This window comes from Chiloscyllium plagiosum, chromosome 35 (assembly GCF_004010195.1).
Source record: "Chiloscyllium plagiosum isolate BGI_BamShark_2017 chromosome 35, ASM401019v2, whole genome shotgun sequence".
Taxonomy (NCBI): domain Eukaryota; kingdom Metazoa; phylum Chordata; class Chondrichthyes; order Orectolobiformes; family Hemiscylliidae; genus Chiloscyllium; species Chiloscyllium plagiosum.
Genome location: NC_057744.1, coordinates 24,020,270 through 24,041,907, shown reverse-complemented (window position 1 = coordinate 24,041,907; position 21,638 = coordinate 24,020,270). Strand labels below are relative to the sequence as shown.

The 21,638-nt window shown below is 38.6% G+C and overlaps 1 protein-coding gene across 2 annotated transcripts in view; it reads left to right on the top strand.

Moving 5' to 3' along the window:
• LOC122540707 (otoancorin-like) overlaps nucleotides 1–21,638 on the top strand; it is a 204,294-nt gene that overhangs the window by 133,803 nt on the left and 48,853 nt on the right. For both annotated transcript variants that reach the window (XM_043676824.1, XM_043676826.1), the window contains exons 6-13: nucleotides 4,372–4,490; nucleotides 7,873–8,009; nucleotides 10,755–10,866; nucleotides 11,063–11,278; nucleotides 12,680–12,847; nucleotides 16,078–16,224; nucleotides 17,201–17,256; nucleotides 18,899–19,004. In XM_043676824.1, the coding sequence (XP_043532759.1) occupies nucleotides 4,372–4,490; nucleotides 7,873–8,009; nucleotides 10,755–10,866; nucleotides 11,063–11,278; nucleotides 12,680–12,847; nucleotides 16,078–16,224; nucleotides 17,201–17,256; nucleotides 18,899–19,004 (1,061 nt within the window). The remainder of the gene's footprint in view (nucleotides 1–4,371; nucleotides 4,491–7,872; nucleotides 8,010–10,754; nucleotides 10,867–11,062; nucleotides 11,279–12,679; nucleotides 12,848–16,077; nucleotides 16,225–17,200; nucleotides 17,257–18,898; nucleotides 19,005–21,638) is intronic.

The window sequence follows — 21,638 nt, the reverse complement described above, 5'->3', positions numbered from 1 at the left end:
CAAACATCACAAAATTCTCAACCTTGTTTTCAAATCACTCTAAACTCTCCTATCCCTAGCTCTCTAATCTTCTTCAGACCCACAATGTTCTGAAACATCTGTGCACCTTTAATTCTGAGCTGAGTATTCCTGACTTTAAGGGGAGATGATGGCTTAGTGATATTATTGCTGGCCTGTTATTTCAGAAACCCAGGTCATGTTCTGGGGACCTGGGTTCAAATCCCACCACCACAAATGGTGGAATTTGAATCCAACAAAAATCTGGAGTTAAGAGTCTAATGATGAGCATGAATTGATTGTTGGAAAAACCTATCTGGTTCACTATTGTCCTTCAGGGAAGTAAACTGCTGTCCTTACCTGGTCTGGCCTACATGTGACTCCAGACCCTCAGCAATGTGGTTGACTCTTAATTGCCCTCTGGACACTCAAAGCTGGCCTGACCAGCGACGTCCTCATTCCATTAATATGTTTTCATTGTGACACTCTTTAAAACCTTTTTTTCCTGATTAAACCTTTTTAATGGAACACCTCCCTTTTTTGGCTCAATGTTGTATTTTATAACATTTCAATGAGAGTTTTTGGAGTATTGTTATTAAATTAGCAATGTTTTATAAATATAAGTAATTGCTATGAACTGGATCAATGGTGTAGAAAATGTTCATGCACAATATTCTTCTTTACAACACGTGTATCATTTACTATTATCTCTAAACATCATACTCTTTATATCACAATTAAAATATCATTGAGATTTTGGAAAAGATTTGTCGCTGTTGTGGATCAGGTTCTTCAATTGAACAAATAGAAAAGAGAGAAAAAAATATAATTTCCACTGTCCTTGTTCATCTTGATAGTCTGGTTTGTCCCCAAATATTAGTCCAGTGAACAATCAATTACAACTGAGCACATAATGTGTGAATTCAAACAATTCTCTACCTGGCTGAGCAAGGACAGAACAATTTGATTCCAGCCACAAGACAAAGTAAAATTATTCCAGACCACAATGAGCAATTGGAGATAAGATAACCTAATATATATCTTTGATGAAATTCACATCTCTCAGGAAGCTTTAATCTATCATCATAACTAATAAAAGCAGTAATTATAATTTTTGCACAAATGCAATCATGCGAATAATAATTCTTGCAGCCTTACAGATGTTATCACCATTCCTTTTATTTGGTTCTTTCTGTACACTGTCCTTTCACTCTTTCCAGTAACTGGCGAGTTTCAAATTCTACCTGTGTTTCCACCAATGATCTCAACAAGTGGCCCACACAGCTCCATGGAATCTTTAAGTACCAGTTTGGCTTAGTTGGTAGCACTTTTACTTACAGCAAAGACTTAAGCACATTGACTGCTCAGCACAAGTCACATGCAAAAAAACTCTCTTGACAATACTTCGAGAAAATATTTTTAAAAATAGGCTGCCCTGATCAGTATTTCTGCTGCAAACAAAAATGCCCAGAATAATTTCCTATGTACAAATGAACTGCCACAGTTGTCTGATGAAATTGGGAGAGTTGTCAGGTCCCATAGATTTGCAGAACTGGAGTCAAGACACAGTCTGGTCCAAGGATGAAGTGAGGTTATGGAGCAAGCAATAAATGGACTGAGGTCAATAAATCTCATTTATTCAGTCTTTCACGATGTTTTAAAGTGTCCCTCATTTTAATATGTTTCTATAAATCCTTACATCAGTACTTAAAATGAAAACCAACTATTGTAATTGTTCTCATTGCAACTCCTATCTTCCTCTTTTCAGGATTTTATCTCCAGCTGTTGTTTTCAGATTTAACATTTGCCCTTTTGTTCACCAGAGAAAAAATATAAGAAAGTAACAAATATGAGCAGAAGTAGATCAGTCGGCCCCTCAAACCTGGTCCACCACTGTGAAAGATAAAGGCTTATCTGTCCTCAAACCTCAAATCCACTTTCAAGCCAACTGCTTAAAGCCCTCAAACCATTGATATTTTGAAAAATCTATCTACCTCTTCTTTAAATACTTTCAACTATATAGCCTCCACAACTCTCTGTAGTAAAGAGTGCCAGGCATTCACCATTCACCACGCTAATTCTGCAGTCCTGCCACATCCAGTCATGAATGATGGTGGATAATTAAGCAACTCGCTGGAGGAGAAGATTCTACATGTACCCCCATCTTCAACAGTGAAAGAGCACAGTGCATTAGTGCAAAAGATAAAGCTGAAGTTTTCCCAGCAAATCTTAAGCCAGAAATACAGTGCCAGCGTCCTCCAGTGGTTCCCCAGCCTCATAGATACCAATCTTCAGCTAATTCAATTCACTCCATGTAATATCAAAAAATGGTTGGAGGCACTGGATGGTGAAAAGACTATGGACTGTAACAGTATTCCAGCAATAGTACTGAAGATTTGTGCTCTAGAATTTGCCGTTCCCCTAGCCAAGCTCCTTCAGTACAGTCACAACACTGGTATCTTTCCAACAATGTGGAAAAAGCACAATTTCGACCTGGTCAATCACCACCACAAAAGTCTATCCTAGATCTTCAGTAAAATGATTGAAGATGTCATCAACAATACCAGCAAGCAGTGCCTGCTCAGCAATAACCTGCTCAGTGACACCCAGTTTAGGCTCCACTAGAATCACTCACCTTCTGACGTCATGACAACCTTGGTTCAAACATGGACAAAAGAGCTGAATTCCAGAGATAAGGGGAGAGTGACAGCCATTGACAACAAGGTCACATTAGATGAGAGTGGCATGAAGGAGCCCCAGCAAAACTGGAATCAGTGAGTATTAGGGGAGTACTAGGGGCAAACTCTCCAATGGTTGGACTCATACCTGGCACATCAGAAGATGGTTGTGGTCATTGGAGGTCAGTCATCTCAGCTCCAGGATATCACTGCAGGAGTTCCTTAGGGTAGTGTCCTCAGCCCTAACATCTTCAGTTGCTTCATCAATGACCTTCCCTCCATCACAAATTCAAAAATGACGATGCATAATCAGTGGTGAACAATGTTCTGCACTATTTGCATCTCCTCAGATACTGAAGCAAACCATGTTCAAATTCCAGATCTGAACAATATCTGGGCTTGGACTGACAAGTGGCAAATAACATTCGCATCACATAAATGCCAACCTCTGATCATCATCAATAAGAGGCAATTTAACCACCACCCCTTGACATTCAATGATGTAGCCTTCATGAATCCAACACTAGTGACATTTCTGAAGTTAACATTGACTAATAGGTCTTTGGACTCGCCCCATAAACACAATGGCTACAAGAGTAGGTCAGAGGCTAGGAATACAGAAACGGGTAAGCCAGCTCTTAATTCCCCAAAGCTTGTCCATCCTCTACAAGGCACAAGAGAGAAAGTGAGGATTGTAGATGTTGGAGGGTCAGAGTCGAGAAGTGTGGCACTGGAAAAGCACAGCAGGCCAGGCAGCATCTGAGGAGCAGAAGAGTCAATGTTTCCGGCATAAGCTCTTCATGAGGAATTCCAGCTTTTCCAGTGCCACACTTTTTAACTCTCCAAGGGCCAAATCAGGAATGGGGTGGAATATTCCCCATTTGCCTAGATGGGTGCAGCTCCAACCACACTCAAGAAGCTTGACACCATCAAGAACCAAGCAGCCCACCCAGCTGGCACAACAAGCATCCATCCCCTCTGCCACCAATGCTTAGTAACAACAGTGTATACGATTGACAAGATGCACTACAAAAATTCCCCAAAAAACCTTTGACAGCACCTTCCGAACCCAAGACAACTTTCATCTAGTAGGGCAAGAGCAGCAGATACATGGGAACGCCACCACCTTTAGGTTCCCCTTCAAGCCACTCACCATCCTGACTCAGAAATACATCGCCGTTCCTTCATTGCCGCTGGGTCAAGATTCTGGAATTTCCTGCTTAAGGGCATTGTGAGTATACTGACTGCACATGGATTACAGTGGTTCAAGAAGGCAGCTCAACTTCTCAAGAACAACTAGGGGCAGGTGATAAATGCCAGACCAGCCACCGACACCCACATCCCATGAATGAATTTTTAAAAAATATTTCTAATAGTGACCATTACTAAGACTAGCTTAATATTTCAGAACTATTCATAGAGCTTTAATTGCACTCTAAATGTGAACTGAAGTCCTCAGAGTATCGGCCTTTGCCTTTGGATGACTCACCCAGTGACTTTACATGACACCACAGTCTCCCCCGATGCTCTGTCTTAAAAGTTGTTTTTCACATCACCAAATAAAATCCTATACTTGAGGCAGGATGCTCTCTGCCTGATGAGAAAGTGTCATGAATGTATCAATAAGCCAAAATCCTGATTCCATCTGTTGATGCAGTTAGAATTATTTACACTGTCTCTGTATTTTTCCCCTCAGGGAAAGGGAAAGGCAAAAAAGATTGGATCACCCTTAATGTTCTTAACATACTTGGCCGTTTCATTGTGCAAGCACCTACTTCTACTCTCTTGAGCATTGCAATGGGTAAAAATAATACGGTAAGACTCTGATATGATTAATTTTAAGAGCTCTTCAATATGCCTGTACTTTTCAGAGTCTGCATTTCACCTCTGTCATTTTTTGATACCAGTTCTACTGTTTTGATTTACTGAGCACCTTTCACTTGATTCCACCGAACAACCCCATATCCTTTACTAATCTGATGCCAAATAGTTATTCCTTTTCAGAATTTTTAACAACTCTGCTTCTTGATTTTCTCCAATCTCCTGCATTTTATGATTATGATTTGTAAATATTGTGATTTGTAAACAATGTATATGTTCAAGTTTGGTAATAATCAGCATTAGAAAGGTTTTGTGCAGGACAAAAGCAAAGAATTGAATTATAATTTAACTGAAGACCATGGGCTATGATTTCCTGAGGGACTGTGACAATGACGCCAGTGTGGTCCTGTTTTTTACATTAAGAAGGAGCTCCACATTTCTGGCAGGAGAATCTGATCATTGATGCTACAGTTAGGGGGGAAATACCTTCAATCCAACTGTGTTCTCATCGTGCAGGATAATCAGAGGAAGGTAAACAGTGTCTCCTTTTACATGGCAGTAGTCGCTGCATTCTGGGATTTAAATGTCTAGGAGCGCAGGCAAACACATTGACAGCTCCCTTGGAAGAGTAAGTATGTAAGGTAAGAGTGAAGGTCAGGTGCCAAGTGGGTAAGGTAGTTGAGCACAAGCTGGGATTGATGTCAGATATGTGTTGAGTGTTTAGGATAGATTGGAGATTGTTATGCAGTGTGGTGGCCAGATGAGGTTGGCGTTGATCCTGGCAAAGGAGAGAGTGGAAATGGACAAGGGCATTAAAACATGTTGGGTTCTGGGGCAGAGGAGTGTTTTGGGTCTTGGGAGGGTGAGAGGTGGGAGAGGGTGGGTAATAGGTCCCAGGTTTGTCAGGTCCTTGGTGGGAGGGCAGAGTTTTGGTTCCGCCAATGGCAGAAGGAATGTTGTGTTCTGGGAGGTAGACTGAGAGTGTCACCTCCTTGTGGGAAGGTGATAGAAGGTGAGATGAAATGTCAGGTCTAGGAGAGTAGGGAGTGGTATCAGTTCCTGGGGATAGGGACATGTCAGGTCCAGCAGCAGCATGGACAGGGCAGAAAATCAGAAATTGATTAAAGAAAAACTCAGCAGGTCTGGCAACATCCGTGGACAAAATCAGAATTAGCATTTCGGGTTGAGGGACACTTCCTCAGAGCACCAAAACATGAACTCTGATTTTTCTTCACAGATGCGGCGAGACCTGCTGAGCTTTTCTAGCAAGTATTGTTTTGCATCTGCATTTCTTTCAGATTTTATTTTTCAAGGAAAAGGTGTTGGCTCAGGATCTGGAGGGTGTAAGAAGCCAGGGCTGTGTAATTGGAGGCTGAAGGGTGAGATGGTGTCAGTTTAATAATTACCCAGGAGTAGTTTAATATTTCACAGGTGGCTACTGAAGTAACTGCAGCAGAGTTCTCCACTTTAAAAGACTATTTTTGGAGACTTTCAGGCACAAGTGACTGGCAAATGGGAATCCTCTACTGATTAATAGGTCAATGGGCTGAAAAATGGCAGATGGAGTTCAATCTGGATAAATTAGAGGTATTCTTGTTTGGTACAACAAGCAAGGGTAAGGCCTTGGGTAATGTAGAACAGAGGGACTGAGGGCTCCGGTACATAATTCTTTGAAGGTTGCATGGCATATAGACAGGGCAGTTAAAAAGTCATTTGGCACGCTTGCCTTCATTGCTCAGTCCTTTTGAGTATAGGAGCTGGGAAGTCATGTTGAGGTTGTGTAGGACATTAGTGAGGCCTCTTCAGGAATACTGTGTCCAGTTCTGGTCACCGAGTTATAGAAAGAATATTATTAATCTGGAGAGGGTTCAGAAGAAATTTATCAGGATGTTGCCGGGTATAGAAGGTTTGAGTTATAAAGAAAGGCTGGACAGCCTGGGAATTTTTCACTGGAGCGTAGGAGGTTGAGAGGCGACCTTATTGAAGTTTATAAAATAATGAGAAGTACAGATAGAGTTAATGACAGTTGAAATTTTCCTAGGATGGGGGATTTCAAGACTAGGGGCCACATTTTTAATGTGAGAGGGCAGTGAGTTAAAAAAAGACATGAGCGGCAATTTTTTTACACAGGGGTTGTTCGCATGTGGCATGAACTTCCTGAGGAAGTGGTTGAAGTGGGTACAGTTACAACAGTTAAAATACATTTGGCTAAGTACACGAATAGGAAAGATTTGGAGGGAAATGGGCCAGGAGCAGGCAGGTGAGACTAGTTTATTTTGGAGTTATGTTCGGCATGGTTTGGTTGGACTGAAAGGTTTGTTTCCGTACGGTATGACTCTATGTCCCAGACAATACCCTTGGACTTTGCTACATCAAGGTTTCTGCAGGGGCCCAACATGTAAGTCCATCTATAGAAACAATTGTTTGACCATCAGAAAATTCCATGTTAGGGAAGGGACAATCAAAGAATGATTATTCTACAATCAGACTTAAATACTTGTTTTAAATCTTAGGGGAAGAGAAAAGAGCAAAGAAAAATGGCAGGGGTTCTTTGGGAAAATGGATTGATAAGAGAAAAGTAAGACAGGTAGGAGGAAAAGTGGAGCTGAGTGAGAAAGATAAAAAGAGAAAAGTGAAAGGACAGAAGAGGAACACAGACATGGCAAGAGACAATGGAGGATTTCTGAGACAACGGGTGATTTATCATTGTTATTTTTGATTCCCTATAAACTGGCAGCAATTTTCCTCCTTAGTTTTGGGTAGTAGATAAATTAATTGTTGCCAAAGAAGGGTTCAAAAGAGTTGCTTTATTAACAGTTGGGGTCAAACATAATGACAAGAGACATGTAGTAACTGATAGACTGCATTGTGGCACAATTATGATTGTCTAATTTACTGCTTTTCATTTTAATGTGATGTATCAACTATTAAAGTTTGTTGAATGTAAGCCATTAATTTGTGTTAAAATCCTAATCCTAATGATAAGGAAATATATTTTAATCTTTCAAAATCTCCTTTCCCAGTTTTCTTTCACTTGTTGACTATATTAAATGACTTGTCTGCCTGTACATCCATAATAAAGAAGTCACAGTTTGACTTATGTTCCATTACCTGTATTGGATTGTTTGGACTCATACCCACAGGAGAAATATGAAAATGTTTATACAGCTCCCAAGAGTCAATGATAAGGAGCCCATCATTCTGAACTTATTATTTCCAGCCAGAAAATAAAAGACTGAAGTAGATCAATGTTTGGTCACTTTGTCTTATCATGGAAAAGATTTTTCATATTACAACATGACTGTAAACCCCATTCTGTTTGAATGAGTTGCAGTATCAATTTTGCCTCATATATTTTAAATGTGACTATTTGCAGGTATGCCAGCTCTTCAAGACTTCCTCTGACCTTTTGGACAAGCTGTTTGATCTCACACCTGTGCAAGCTCGCATATTCTTAAAAGGACTTTATAACTGTATTGATGTTGACACCAAGAATGAAACAGTAATCGCCAAGTAAGGTTATCAACTTTAAAAAAAAATTTACAGCTTTTTAACAAAATCTTAACAATGTGTATTCCACCTGGATATTTATAAAGATACAAATTTCACATTTTTTAAAAAGAATCACATTTTGTTTCTTGACTTCTGCTTTCAAGTGTACATGGTAGTCTCTCAGAAATACTTCAACACCATGTGTATACATGTTTTCTCCATGGTTGCATTGTTCTTAAAAATTTTCCTCATTCCCAAGAATGGAATTGCTGTTATTTTTACAAGAGAACATTGCTCCCAGCAATGCAGACATTTCAGTAAAGGGTACAAATTAGCAAGTTATCAGGGTTTTTGGTTTTCTATTTATTTAGTTCCTTCCCATCCTGGTCATTCACTGAGAAGATTCACAGAAGACTGTAGACCTTTGTCTTAACAACAGACAGAAGTTTATTAAAGAATAGAAGAAATGAGAAACAAAAAAAATCTAATACAATGAGCAAGATCTAAAACACACAGTTTCAATTTTTTCCCAACACTATCCATTATAGAAACTCAAGCCGACACAAAGTACACCCCATAGCTCAGATCTTCAGTGTTCTCCTGAACTGATAGCTTTGTGGCCAAGAACTATGATGGCAATTCAATGAGTCTTTTTCAAGTCTATTGACATTAATGTCTCCACAAGGATCCTCAGCTTTAATAGGATGCACATTTCTAATCAAATTCACCTTAGTGGAAGCTTCACAAGTTATACTGTCCTGCTGAGCTGACATATTCCCTTTGATGCCCTGATTCTTTTTACTAGGAGAGGAACTAAATTCACTCCTGCACTCAACTCTCATGTCTTTGAAACTGAACTGAAAACTTGATTCTGAACTGAACTTAGTTTAAAAATGTTTTCATCATAGGTTCTTTGGCACTGAAAACAAAGCCATACATATGCATTCTACATGTTGTAACTCAAACTGTACAGACAGTTGATTTACAGTCTGTTGTTTCTGACAAATACTGGATGAGGTCACAGTTTTTGAAGGATCAGCTGATCTTGATTTCTCTCCAAAAGAAATTCCTTCACAAAAGTAACCACTGCCCATATGTCACTATTTTGAAATCCAATCTCCAGAAATAACATAAAACCATGAGACCATAAGATGTTGAATCAGAAGTAAGCCATTTGGCCCATCAAGTCTACTACACCATTGAATAAGATCAGGGATTGTCTAGGAATCATCAATTCCATTTCCTGCTTTATCCCAAGAACCTTGGCTCCCTTAGTACTTAAAAATCTATCTACTTCAGTCTTGAATAGACTGAATGACTCAACCTCAACAATCCTCTGGGATAAAGGACTCTAGAAAAAATGATTTCCTCCACACTGCTGTCTTAATTCTCCATTCCTTTTCAAATAAAGAAAAATATTTCATTTGGCTTCTGTATTACTTGCTAAAATTGGATGCTAGCTTTTTGGGAATCATACATGAGGACATCCAAGTCCCTCTGTGTTGGATCTTTCTGCATTCTTTCACCATTTGAATAACTATCAATTCTTCTATTCTTTCTGCTAATGTGCATAACCTCACATTAAATTTGATTTGCCAAGTTTTTGCCCACGTATATAACCTGTGTGAATCCCTCCATAGAGTCCTTATGCCATCCTCACTATTTATCATCCCATCTATTTGTGTGTCAATTGCAAATTTGGCAATAGTACATACAGTTTCCAAGTTACTAATATGCATTATAAATAGTTGAGGCACCAATATTGATCCATGTGTCATTCCATGAGCTGTATTACATAATATTATTCCCTATTTCTATGTATATATATTATAATTCATGCACATTTCATCACAAAAGTCATGCATCCAGTGTAAACTAATTTGGATTTGCATTTTAAACAGTTACCATGTGTAGAGTAAAATTTATATCATATTCTCATGATGCGCTTTCCATAACATATTTTTGCATCAAATGTCAGTCACCAGTCTGGGTAGATATGCACTGGAACTTAATTGGCTTCTGCAACAATTCGTGATTGCCCAGCCAGATTAGGATTACTTCCTGCCATGGAACTTCAAAGAATTCTGTGCGGTTACACTCAGAGTGTAAATGCAATCTGTGTCAAATAGAATATGATAGAACCATTTCAAACAATGACAATTTCAGGAGCTTATGTCATGCAAATCTGACAGATTTTACATTCCTGTAATTCTTAAGCTTGATGCCTTTACCATCTAGAAGGAGAAGGATAGCAGATGCATGGGAAATCACTGCAAGTTTCCTTTCAAGCCACACACTATTCTGTTTTAGAACTATATTGCTGTTCCTTCAATGGAAGAAGGTTCACTTAAATCAAAACATAATCTTGTTTCACTCTCCATAGATACAGCCATATCTGCTGAGTTTCTCCCTTAATTTCATTTTTGTTTCAGATTTCCAGCACATGCAGTTCTTTGTTTTATTTTAGTGAAGTGAGAAAAAAGGTTTTCACACATTGGTAGTTAGCAAATGGAATTCATTACCTTTAGAAATATGAGGGAGACAGATATAATTGAAGAATTCAAGAGAACATTGAATAATTGTGTAATGGAAAATAATATACAGTGAAAGCAGGAAATTGATATTCAGTAATGATGATCATTTAATGAACCAGTGCAAAATGGGCTGAATGACCTTCTTCAATGCCATAATATTTCTGTGATTCTGTGAAAATCCAAATCATCGTGAGTCTAATTCTGATTCTGCTTTTCTCAACTTTATCTGTAGCCTTGGTCAATTGGTATGTTTTTACCCAACAAAACAATTGAAGTCACTGAGTATGAAAGCTATAAAAGCTTTGCAGGACAAACTGCGCAACTGCACCAGGAATACAAAGAAGGTGAGTATATGAAATGCGATACCTCAAGTGTCTCATGACCAGTAGCGTATTACTTCAATAATTTGTTCAGACTGGTTGCGTTCATCTTTTATGTACGTCTTTCTTCTTTTGAAAACCATTGCCATTTAAAATTACTGCCAAGAGAACTCAAGGCATATATTCTACTCAATTATTTAACACTGTCATGTTTCTGCAGATCTATCGAGCACTAGTAGAGGTTATTGGTGTCAACATTTCAAGTGCTGAAAATCTAAAAGACCTGGGAGATGCTGCAATTGGACTTAAAATCAGTCAATTGACCAACCTCAAGGAAGATGTTGTTGTAGGTGCTATTGAAGAACTGAAGAATGTCAGAGGCTGGTCCAAAGGCCAAGCGAAGGTCTTTGTCAAAAAGTATATGGAAGCTGAAAATGTAAGTAGCAATTATTCAATGCATGTCAAACAAAAAGCTCTGAAATCATGCTCCTTGTTTGAAACAATGGCTATGTTCTGAGAAAAGCAATCTTGAAACTTTGGATAATAATCTTGTTTCAAGAGTTCAAATCTCACGAGAGCAAATGGGAAATGTAAAATTCAATTGCTAATAAAATCTAAAATAGAAATCTAGAAGTGACCATGAAATAACTGAATTGGTATAAAACTTTATATAGTTCACAATTATCCATTAAGGCAGGAAATCTGCAGTCCTCAACCAATTTGATCTGTCTTTGGCTGCAGATCTCATAGCAATGTAGCTGACTCTGAAATGGCCTACTAAGCAATTCGACTATATTCAAGGATAGAGTTTACCCTTACTTTCTTAGGGATCTAACTAGAGGTGGGCAAAAAAGTGTGAGCTTTGCGAGTGATGCTATACAAAAGGTTTATTGCATTGCCAGAGGTGTCAATAGTGCCTTTTATCATACGTAAAAGGTGTAATGCAACTCATCAAAGAAGAGCAGAAGTGTTTTCCCCGTGTCCTGTCACAAACCATTCCTCCTTATGAAGGAGCAGTACTCCAAATTCAAATAAACCTGTTGGACTATAACCTAGTGTTGTTTATTATTTAACCTTGTCCAACACTGGCACCTCCACATCATGGCGCTCTTCCATCAACATCACAATAAATAAATTATCTGGTCATTTTCACATAGCTGTGTACAAATTGGCTGCTGCATCTCTTCATAACAGTGACTATACTTCAAATAAAACATTTCTCTAGCTGTAAAGTACCTTGGGATTTCATGAGATCATAGAATGTGCTGTGCAATTGCAGGTCTTACTTCTTTCAGTTATCAAAAGCATTTGAAAATAACCAGGTTAGATATTTAACTGAATAAATCACACAAGCTTTTTTTTCCAAAGTAGATTGGCCTTTCTTTCAAGCCTTTCAAACAGCCAACTGCAACTCCTGAGATTGACATTAAGTCACAGAAAACAAAGGAAGTATAGCATATATGATACATTTCATGTCCTCGGGGTATCACAAAGCATTTCATCTGCACAGGTGGATAAAGTTCAGAGAGTGCGCTTAGATATTTGAACAGAACAAAACACTTTACCAAATTATTCATGAGATATTCAGAGGCAGATAGATAGATGTGTTTGCAATAATAACATGCAAAGAAATTAGGGACTTGATAGAAAGAAATATCTGATAAAAGCATTGCAGTTTTCTGAATCTGCAGAATCATTTACTCAGGTAATTTCATCTCAAATTCTAATTACTGAATATTTCAACCATTGCAACCAAACAGGCCATGTTCTAATGTTTAAAGTGCACTGGCTCTAAGCTGTATGTTTGAAACAATATTTACCTCGTTATCTCCTGCAGGTCACAGCCGAAAAATTGAAAAAACTGGGTTATCTTACTTTTGGTTTTGGTGCCAAGACATTCGGAAAGTTCAAAGGCCAGGAGCTTCTAGATGCTTTTACCGTTAAGGAGGTGTCAGAATCCGCAAATTTCATGTTGCCAGTACAGAAGAATCTTATCGTGGAAAGGGCAAGTTTTTACATTTGTCTTATTATTGAAGTAATGCATTTCTTAGAGGAGTTTGAATCATGAGGTCAGTGATTGTGCTTGGTCAGACTGAGTATCCAAACTGCTGATATAATGCGAGTTAAACAAAAATAAATTAAGTTGAACTTGCCTTTTTGATTGAAAACCATAAAATAATTATGTTATGTAAAGCCATGTTTTCCCATTATCAGCTTGCTATGAAATTTGGAATAAATATTTAGCACAAACTGCCGTTAGATAAGAAATTTTCTTCTCAATTTTTCAACCTCTCAATTTCGAAAATGAACCTTCAGCACAGAAGAAACTGATTTGATCCATTATGTCTCTGCCAACTCATTTTTCATATTCCCAAAAATAATCCCATTGCTGCTTTGATCATAAGGTGATCAGAGTCCATGCATTCATTTGGCAGTGTTGCAGAATCTTTAAATTTTTTTTTTAAGGTAGAGGGAGATAGTTTCTTGATTATGAAGGGGATGAAAGATTATTGGAGAAATCCAGGAATGTCAAGTTGAGATTACAATCAGATCAATCATGATCTAATTGACCAGGTTGAAAGGACTGAGTGGTCTACTCTTGTTCCTTGTCTGTATGTTCATGTGCTTGTAACTTTTTCTGAGAACATCAAGTGTTTTCTGCCTCTACTACTCCATGCAACTAATTTCTTCTATTCTCCAGCAAAGATTAATGTAAACTTTTCCTGACATAGCTCCTCAATTTTAGTGACAATTTGAAAGTTATTCAACTTGCTGACCAAGTAGAAATAGTGAGTCACTATAAACTCCAAGAAAACCAACTATCATTTTAAAAACCTTAATTCAATCAAGGAAGGTTCCTTTCAGAAGGCTTTTGATAAAGTCCCATATTAGAGATGAGCATGTAAGATTAAAGTACATGGGGTGGGGGTTGCTTACTGACATGGATTGAGAACTGGTTGGCAGACAGAAAACAAAGCCATGGCTCAGTGCTTGGACTCCAGCTAATCACAGTATACATTAATAGTTTCAACGTGGGAACTAAATGTTTTATCTCCAAGTTTGCAGTTGACACAAAACTAATTGAAAGGATGAACTGTGTGAAGGATGCAGAGTACTTCAATGTGACTTGGAAAAGTGAGCAATTACATGTCAGATGAGCTGCATTGTAGATAAATGTAAGGTGAAGCAAATTATTATCTGAGTAGCTATAAACTGGAAAAGGAGAGTGAAACAAGACATGAGTGTCCTTGTGCATCATTCACTGCATGTAAGCAAGCAAGTGCAGCAGGCAGTGAAGAAGTCATATGGTATGTTGGCCTTCTTAGCAAGAGGAATCAAGTGCAGGAGCAGGGATATATTTGTGCAATTGTACAGAGCCTTGGTGAGACCACATCTGGAGCACTGAGTGCAGTTTTTGTCTCCTTATCTCAAAAAGGATGTTCTGAGGGAGTGCAATAAACTGGAATGCAAAGACTATCAATAAGCAGGAAGTTGATTGGATAAGACTATATTCTCTGGAATTTAGAAGAATAAGGGGATCTCATAGAAATCTATAATACGCGACCAGGAGAAGACAGGATAAATGCAAGAAGGCAAAATACTCCAGATGTTGGAAATCTGACAAATACACAAAGACTGACGAGGTCAGGCAGCATCTGCGGAAAGAGAAAAACAGCTAACATTTTAAGTCCAGTTTAAGTCCAGCATGACCAGTGTCATGCTGGTCTCGCAACATTAGTTTTGTTTCTCTCTCCACAAATGCTACCAGGTCTGCTGAGTTTCTCCAAGCATTTGTTGTGCTTGCTTGAAATGCAGGAAGGATATCCTCAATGACTACAGAATCCAGAGCCAGGGGGCTCAGTTTAAGATTATGGAATGGGCCACATGGCACTGAGGTGAGGAGAAATGTTTTCATGTTGAGAGTGATGACCTGTGAAATTCTCTGCAGCAGAAAATAGTTGAGACTAAAAACAATTAATGCTTTCAAGAAGCAGTTTGAGGTAATTCTGAGGAATAAAGGCATGCAAGAATATGGGGAGGATGCAGGAGCAAGATCCACAATTTGATGATCAGATTGAATGGCGGAGCTGACTCAAAGGCCTGAATGGCCTATTCCTACTCTTATTTTTAATGTTTCTTTGTTGATCTCCTTTTCTGTTCCAATATAAACAACCTTCTATCTCAATTTCTAATCATTGTTGTTTTTAAGTGTTGCCATCCTGACAGAGTAACTTCATTGTTTTGTTGGGTTTTAATTGTCCTTCCAATGACTGGGCACCTAAAAGTGACTTAAAATTCAACTTTGAAATTAGTTGTATTTGTACAATTGATTCATGACATTGTTTCCTCCGTTCTCTGCATCCCTCAAATTCTCTGAGCCCCTTTATGACTTAGTTTAGTCACGCATTTTCAATAAATCATATGTTGGAATTTTTATGTTTCCTTGTTCACTTTATTGCTTTGAGCATTTTGCTATTGCATTGGTGAGAACTGTGTTGTTGCCTCTTTGATGGCAAGGCCAGCCACTGATTGTTCCACTCAGGCAATTGACAGGCTAATGAGAATCAAGGACCCCCACCCTGCCAAGAGTTACCAATCAGAGGCTTGCACCTTTATTGAACAGCAGTGCCACCTGGGAGGTGAACAACATCCTTGCATCCCAGATCATGGTTGACTGTTGATGGTTGGTGGGGACATGAAAAGAATTGGCTGAACACACAAGCAAAAGACTTGCAGTGATCCACCACTTCCTAATGATGGGTTCCTCAAGTAGGTATGAAATGTCTCTGAAGGAGGAGCTGTTTTTCCCTCTTGAATTGCAATGGGGTTTAGTCTTCATGTTTGGTGCATGGAAACTCCCCACTTGCTGCTGGGTTAATACCAGTGGTAGTGGAATGGGGCCCTTAAATGGGTATTATTTAATCCCTCAATTTGCAACAATCTGAAAAGGCTGTCCACTGACCTTACTGTCACAGACATGGTCGGGACAATGTGTGGGTTCCTACTCACCACCTAATTAAATATGCCAAATCCATTAAACTCTTGGAAGGGAGTAGCACAGGAATCTGCCCATTATGTCCATGATTCCTTGCAACAATGCCAAACCAGGGCTTCTTGTTGAGCTATTGTTTAAGGTGAGAAGCAGTATGGATATGTGGTTGCACAGTTCTTCATTGTAAATGTGATCCTTATTCAAAGAAACATTAACTGATAGAATTTGCTTTAACTGCACAGATTTTGGAGTCAGTGGAAATTGATTCAGCTCTAGAATTACTTCCAGAGACACTGGTGCCAGAAATTCCAGTAAAGAAACTACTAAAGGCTGGCAACTTCAGTAATTTAGACTTCGTAAGCAAGAACAGACCTTGGAATAAGGGTCAGGTAAGACCATGCACCACGAGAACGACCAGATTGAGCAACTGGAATAACCAAACAGGGATAACAGAGCAAATTTTCTCATCAACATCCGTGCCAAATCTCAAGTTCAAAGACCGCTTAAACTGACCAAAACTCAACTTCGAAGTTTTTTGATTTGTTTCCTTATTTACCATTACACAAGCCTTAATAGTGGATAAAGTCAGAAGTCACATGGTACCAAGTTATAGTTTGTACATATTTGAAATCACAAACTTTCAGAGTGCTGCTCTTTCATCAGGCCACTTCACCAACAGCAGTATCTCCACATCATGGCCACCAGAGTAGTGAGCCCAGAAAATACCAATTAGTCATTCTACTGATCGTTTTAAACATGATTAGTAATTCCTTTTGGTCTGATTAAAAAGCTTTTGTTTTCTGTTTATGTTTGCCATTTCCAGATTAGCATCCCATCCACCACTTTCAATGTTCTCTCTCTTCACCATTGACACCATAATGACAGTGGTAGCAATGTCAACCAGCCCTGACATACCAGCCCCAACACATCAAGTCTTCTTTGACAACTTCTTCCAAACCCATGACACGTACTGCTCTGAAGGACAAGGGCAGGTGGTATGTAGGAGATGCATCACCTGCAAATTCATTTCCCAGTCACACCCAATCCTAACTTGGAACTATATTGTTACATTGTTGCTGGGTCAAATTCCTGGAATTCCCTTCCTGTGGATTTCTCCACACTCCAATGACTGCAGCATTTCAAGTAGCCTAGCTAGCAATGTCAAAATATCATGAACATATCTTTAAAAGTGTGAAATTGTTACACTTATGGATTTGGATGGTGCCCAGAGGATGTCTCGTTATGATCTATTACATACAGTTATTTTAAAGGGCAATCTGTCAGTAAGCTTAATTCTGCACTGAAAATATTTCCCTGTCATTCTCCCCTTTCTGAAGAAAACATGATTTCTTTTCAATTTTCTAGTCTGTTGTTGCCATTGATCGTGTTAAAGACCAACTCAACGATGTTAAAAATATCAGGTCAGTCAAAGACTTTTCCACTTGACTTTGACGGTTATTATTTTGAAGAATTTGTTGAGGAAATCACAGATTGTTAGGGCGTAGAGCACTCAGTAATTTATTCTTATTTCACAGCATTTGTACACATGCTTGAAATAAGGCAGACCATCCATGCTTAATGAAGAATAATGAATTGAAATATTTATGTGCTGCATCTTGTCAGGAACATATTGAAACATACGATATAAAAATAAATTACTTTACAAATTGTTAACAAATGCTGTTTTGGAACTCATTTGTCCATTGCAAAGTCCCATAGACAGCAGTAACACAACTGATAAGCTGTTTTGGGGATACTGTGGAAGCTGAAAGAACTCTTTTTTTTTTCAAGTTGTACAATTTTTAACATTTGTTCCAAATGGATTAGCTTGAAGACAAGGCTTGAACACAGTAGTTCTTTCTTGGTGTTAAACTAGAATGCCAATTAAAATACTAGGTCTATAACTTAAATCTTCTCCAACAAAGTAGAGAGAACTAAGAACTGAATTGAATTCACAGGCAAGAATATTTCATTCTCCTGATGATGGAATATTGCTGAAAAGAGAGACTTTTTTGAAGCTATTCATTTTGCTCTCATGAGGATGTTATTTGCTCTCATGACAGGAGGGTGTTGGTTGGTTGGCACATCAACTCTGGTGGAAGTAGTACCATGGAGAAAGCAAAGGGGAATAATAGGCTCCCTAATCTCTTGGATAAAACAAAAAATGTGGAAGACTTGAATCATATTCCTTCTGTTTGTCAAGAATCAGTCCCTGCATAAGAATTTGTAACTCTTTTAACAAGCGTCAATGACCAATGCATCAAACTCATCTGTAGTCATGTTGTGGAGGCGCCAGCGTTCAACTGGGTAGACAAAGGCAGAGGTCACACAACACCAAGTTATGGTTGAATAGGATTATTTGAAATCACAAGCTTTCAGAGCACTGCTCCTTTGTCAGGTGAAGCAGCAGCGCTCCAAAAGCTTATGATTTCAAATAAACCTGTTTGACTATAATCTGGTGTTGTGTGACTTCTGACTTCAAACTCAACTCATCGTCTTAAAAATCAATTTTCATGGCACTGTTAGCACACTCAGAATTGTTCAGGAAATGCTCCCTTATTGCTTTATCCATAATAAAGTCTTGGCTAGACACAGAGTTACCTTGCCACCCAATCATCATTCTTTCCTCCTGTTGTATTAGTTAATGCAATCATCAAAAATATGGCTTTTTTGCATTTGTCTAGCTGTGTGCAAGATTTGTAGCTTTATCAACTTAGATCTCTTTTCAATAATGTACTGAGTCTTAATAATACAGAAGAAATTTATCTTAATTTTTTGAGCATTTCCTATGATGTCTGGAGTTCTAATACATATCAATAAGATCCCTTGAAATTTATCAGGTAAATTTAAATATATGCAGAATATGTGCTTAGTATGTTTTTCTTGTTTGAAAACCTTATGATTCTAAGATGAAAATTATTTTGTTAGGATTCTTATGCAACATTAAACTATGCAATGCTTTTTGTGGGAAATTATAACCATTTTTAAAATAAAGTTTGAAATATGAACTATCAGTATTAATTTTTAATCCTTTCAAATTTATTTTACTGCTTTGTGTTGAAGTAAATTGAAGGCTGTGGTCAAAGGAATTCCATGTAGCCTCATTAACACACTGAAACCTGATGTGATGAAGGCACTGGCAAATAACCCCCTTGTTTCCAGTAATCAGGTAAGTTCAAGTCAATAAATTCCATATGAACAAAGTCACATTATCAGTTTATGGAAGGTTAACCTCACAGAAACAAATACTCAGACTATATGATGGTGTTTATGTTCCACTCAAACATCACACACTGCTTCATCAAAATCCACTTTACCGAACTTGCCGCACAAGCTAACTGCGAGTTGGCTGCAGCGTTTGGAGTTAGATATTGTGGCAGTATGTCCTCCTTCTCCTCCCACAATCTGTGTCAACGATCACAACTTGCTCCCTTCACCATGTAATGCCTCCAAATTCACGCTTGAATTTCATCCACTTGCCCAATGTTTCCTTTCCTTTCCTGAATGTATCGAGCATGTTGTGATATATTTGCTGAACATGTTCTAGTACTTTAACCAGATGGTTAGTTGATAAGGCTGGCTGTCAGTTTCTAAGTGTACAAAGATTTGGATGTGAATGTTGCTGAGGTGTAATTTATTTGATACAGACTGACTTAAGTGACTGGCTTATCAATATCACTTTGGGCTGTGACTACAACGAGTGCAAAAGTGGAGACATGGAAGTTCATTGCAGATCAATTCAATGCTGCTTACACTTCTGGCTCACTCATTTAAGCAAATAGATATGGGAGAGTGCAAACTAACTTTGATAAATTAAAGAATCTCAAACCACAGAAATGAGCAATTAGAGTCACAGAGTCATGGAGATGTACAGCGCGGAAACAGACCCTTCAGTCCAACTCGTCCATGCCGACCAGATATCCGAACCTAATCTAGTCCATTTGCCAGCACTTGCCCCATATCCCTCTCAACCCTTCCTATTAATATATCTATCCAGCTGCCTTTTAAATGCTGCAATTGTACAAGCCTCCAGCACTTCCTCTGGCAGCTCATTCCATATATGCACTACCCTCTGCGTGAAGTTGGTTATTTAAACATAGAAAGGTAGCTATTGTCACTCATATTTATAACAGCGACTGTAGTCAGTAAGGTATTGGAATGCAGTATCATAAGATGAGCTTTTTATTAACCTTAGACCAATTCACAAGAACACACTGTCAAACGCAAGTTATTGAATAATAATCGGGAGTAGCTATAATATGACCTACCACTTTGTGAATGTTTATTTTAAAGCTTGTCATTTGTTCACAATAATTCTGTCAAATTTATCACATCCATCACATTATGAATCATGGTGAATAAGTTTCTCTTGGCTGAAAAGTGCTTTCCATTTCGTGAGAACAATGTTAATAATTTCATTCTTTTCTTTAAATTTTAAACCATAATCACCAATTCACATAGTTCTAATAGATGTACTTGCATCTCAACCTAAAAGCTTTTTCATGGAATGTTATTCTGATGAAAAACTGATAACCATGACATACATAAATGATTTGGATGCGAGCATAAGAGGTACAGTTAGTAAGTTTGCAGATGACACCAAAATTGGAGGTGTAGTGGACAGCGAAGAGGGTTACCTCAGATTACAACAGGATTGGACCAGATGGGCCAATGGGCTGAGAAGTGGCAGGTGGAGTTTAATCCAGATAAATGTGAGGTGCTGCATTTTTGGAATAGCAGGACTTATACACTTAATGGTAAAGTCCTAGGGAGTGTTGCTGAACAAAGAAACCTTGGAGTGCAGGTACATAAGTCCTTGAAAGTGGAGTCTCAGGTAGATAGGATAGTGAAGAAGGTGTTTGGTATGTTTTCCTTTATTGGTCAGAGTATTGAGTACAGGAGTTGGGAGGTCATGTTGCGGCTGTACAGGACATTGGTTAGGCCACTGTTGGAATATTGCGTGCAATTCTGGTCTCCTTCCTATNGGTGAGAGGGGAAAGATATAAAAGAGACCTAAGGGGCAACTTTTTCATGCAGAGGGTGGAACGTGTATGGAATGAGCTGTCAGAGGATGTGGTGGAGGCTGGTACAATTGCAACATTTAAGAGGCATTTGGATGGGTATATGAATAGGAAGGGTTTGGAGGGATATGGGCCAGGTGCTGGCAGGTGGGACTAGATTGGGTTGGGATATCTGGTCAGCATGGACGGGTTGGATCGAAAGGTCTGATTCCATGCTGTACATCTCTATGCCTCAATGACATGCTTCAAAGAATTGGATTGTTAGACAGCTTACTCTCAACAAAGGCACGCAGGTCTCTCTCCTGATGGATTCTTCTAACTCTGTCCCTGCTTCAGTCACTAACTGCTCCTCACATACAGCTTCTAACTCCTCCTACCCCCCCCCCCCCCGCCAAGTCACTAACTGCCTCCCCCCAGAATCAACAACTTAGGACTGTCACCAACATGCCTCCCCCACCCCCGGACACAGGACATTCCTTTACAATATCACTGACATTATATTTCACGATCACCGTGTGACATAGTTTCCATGATGCTGAAAGAGAACTGAATGGTAATCACGGAACAAAATCTTTATTTCATTAAGAGACGACCATTGTGTGAGAATTTTAAGATTACCAAACGTTTATCTATGGAACATTTTTTTGAATTATATGTGAAGTTGTGGCATATTTCCCTAATAAGTATGTTTCCAATTCCTTCTATACTTTATGTTTATTTTTATTACACCTGTTCAATTGATTTGACTTGATAAAACTTTTGATGGGATAATGTATAAATTA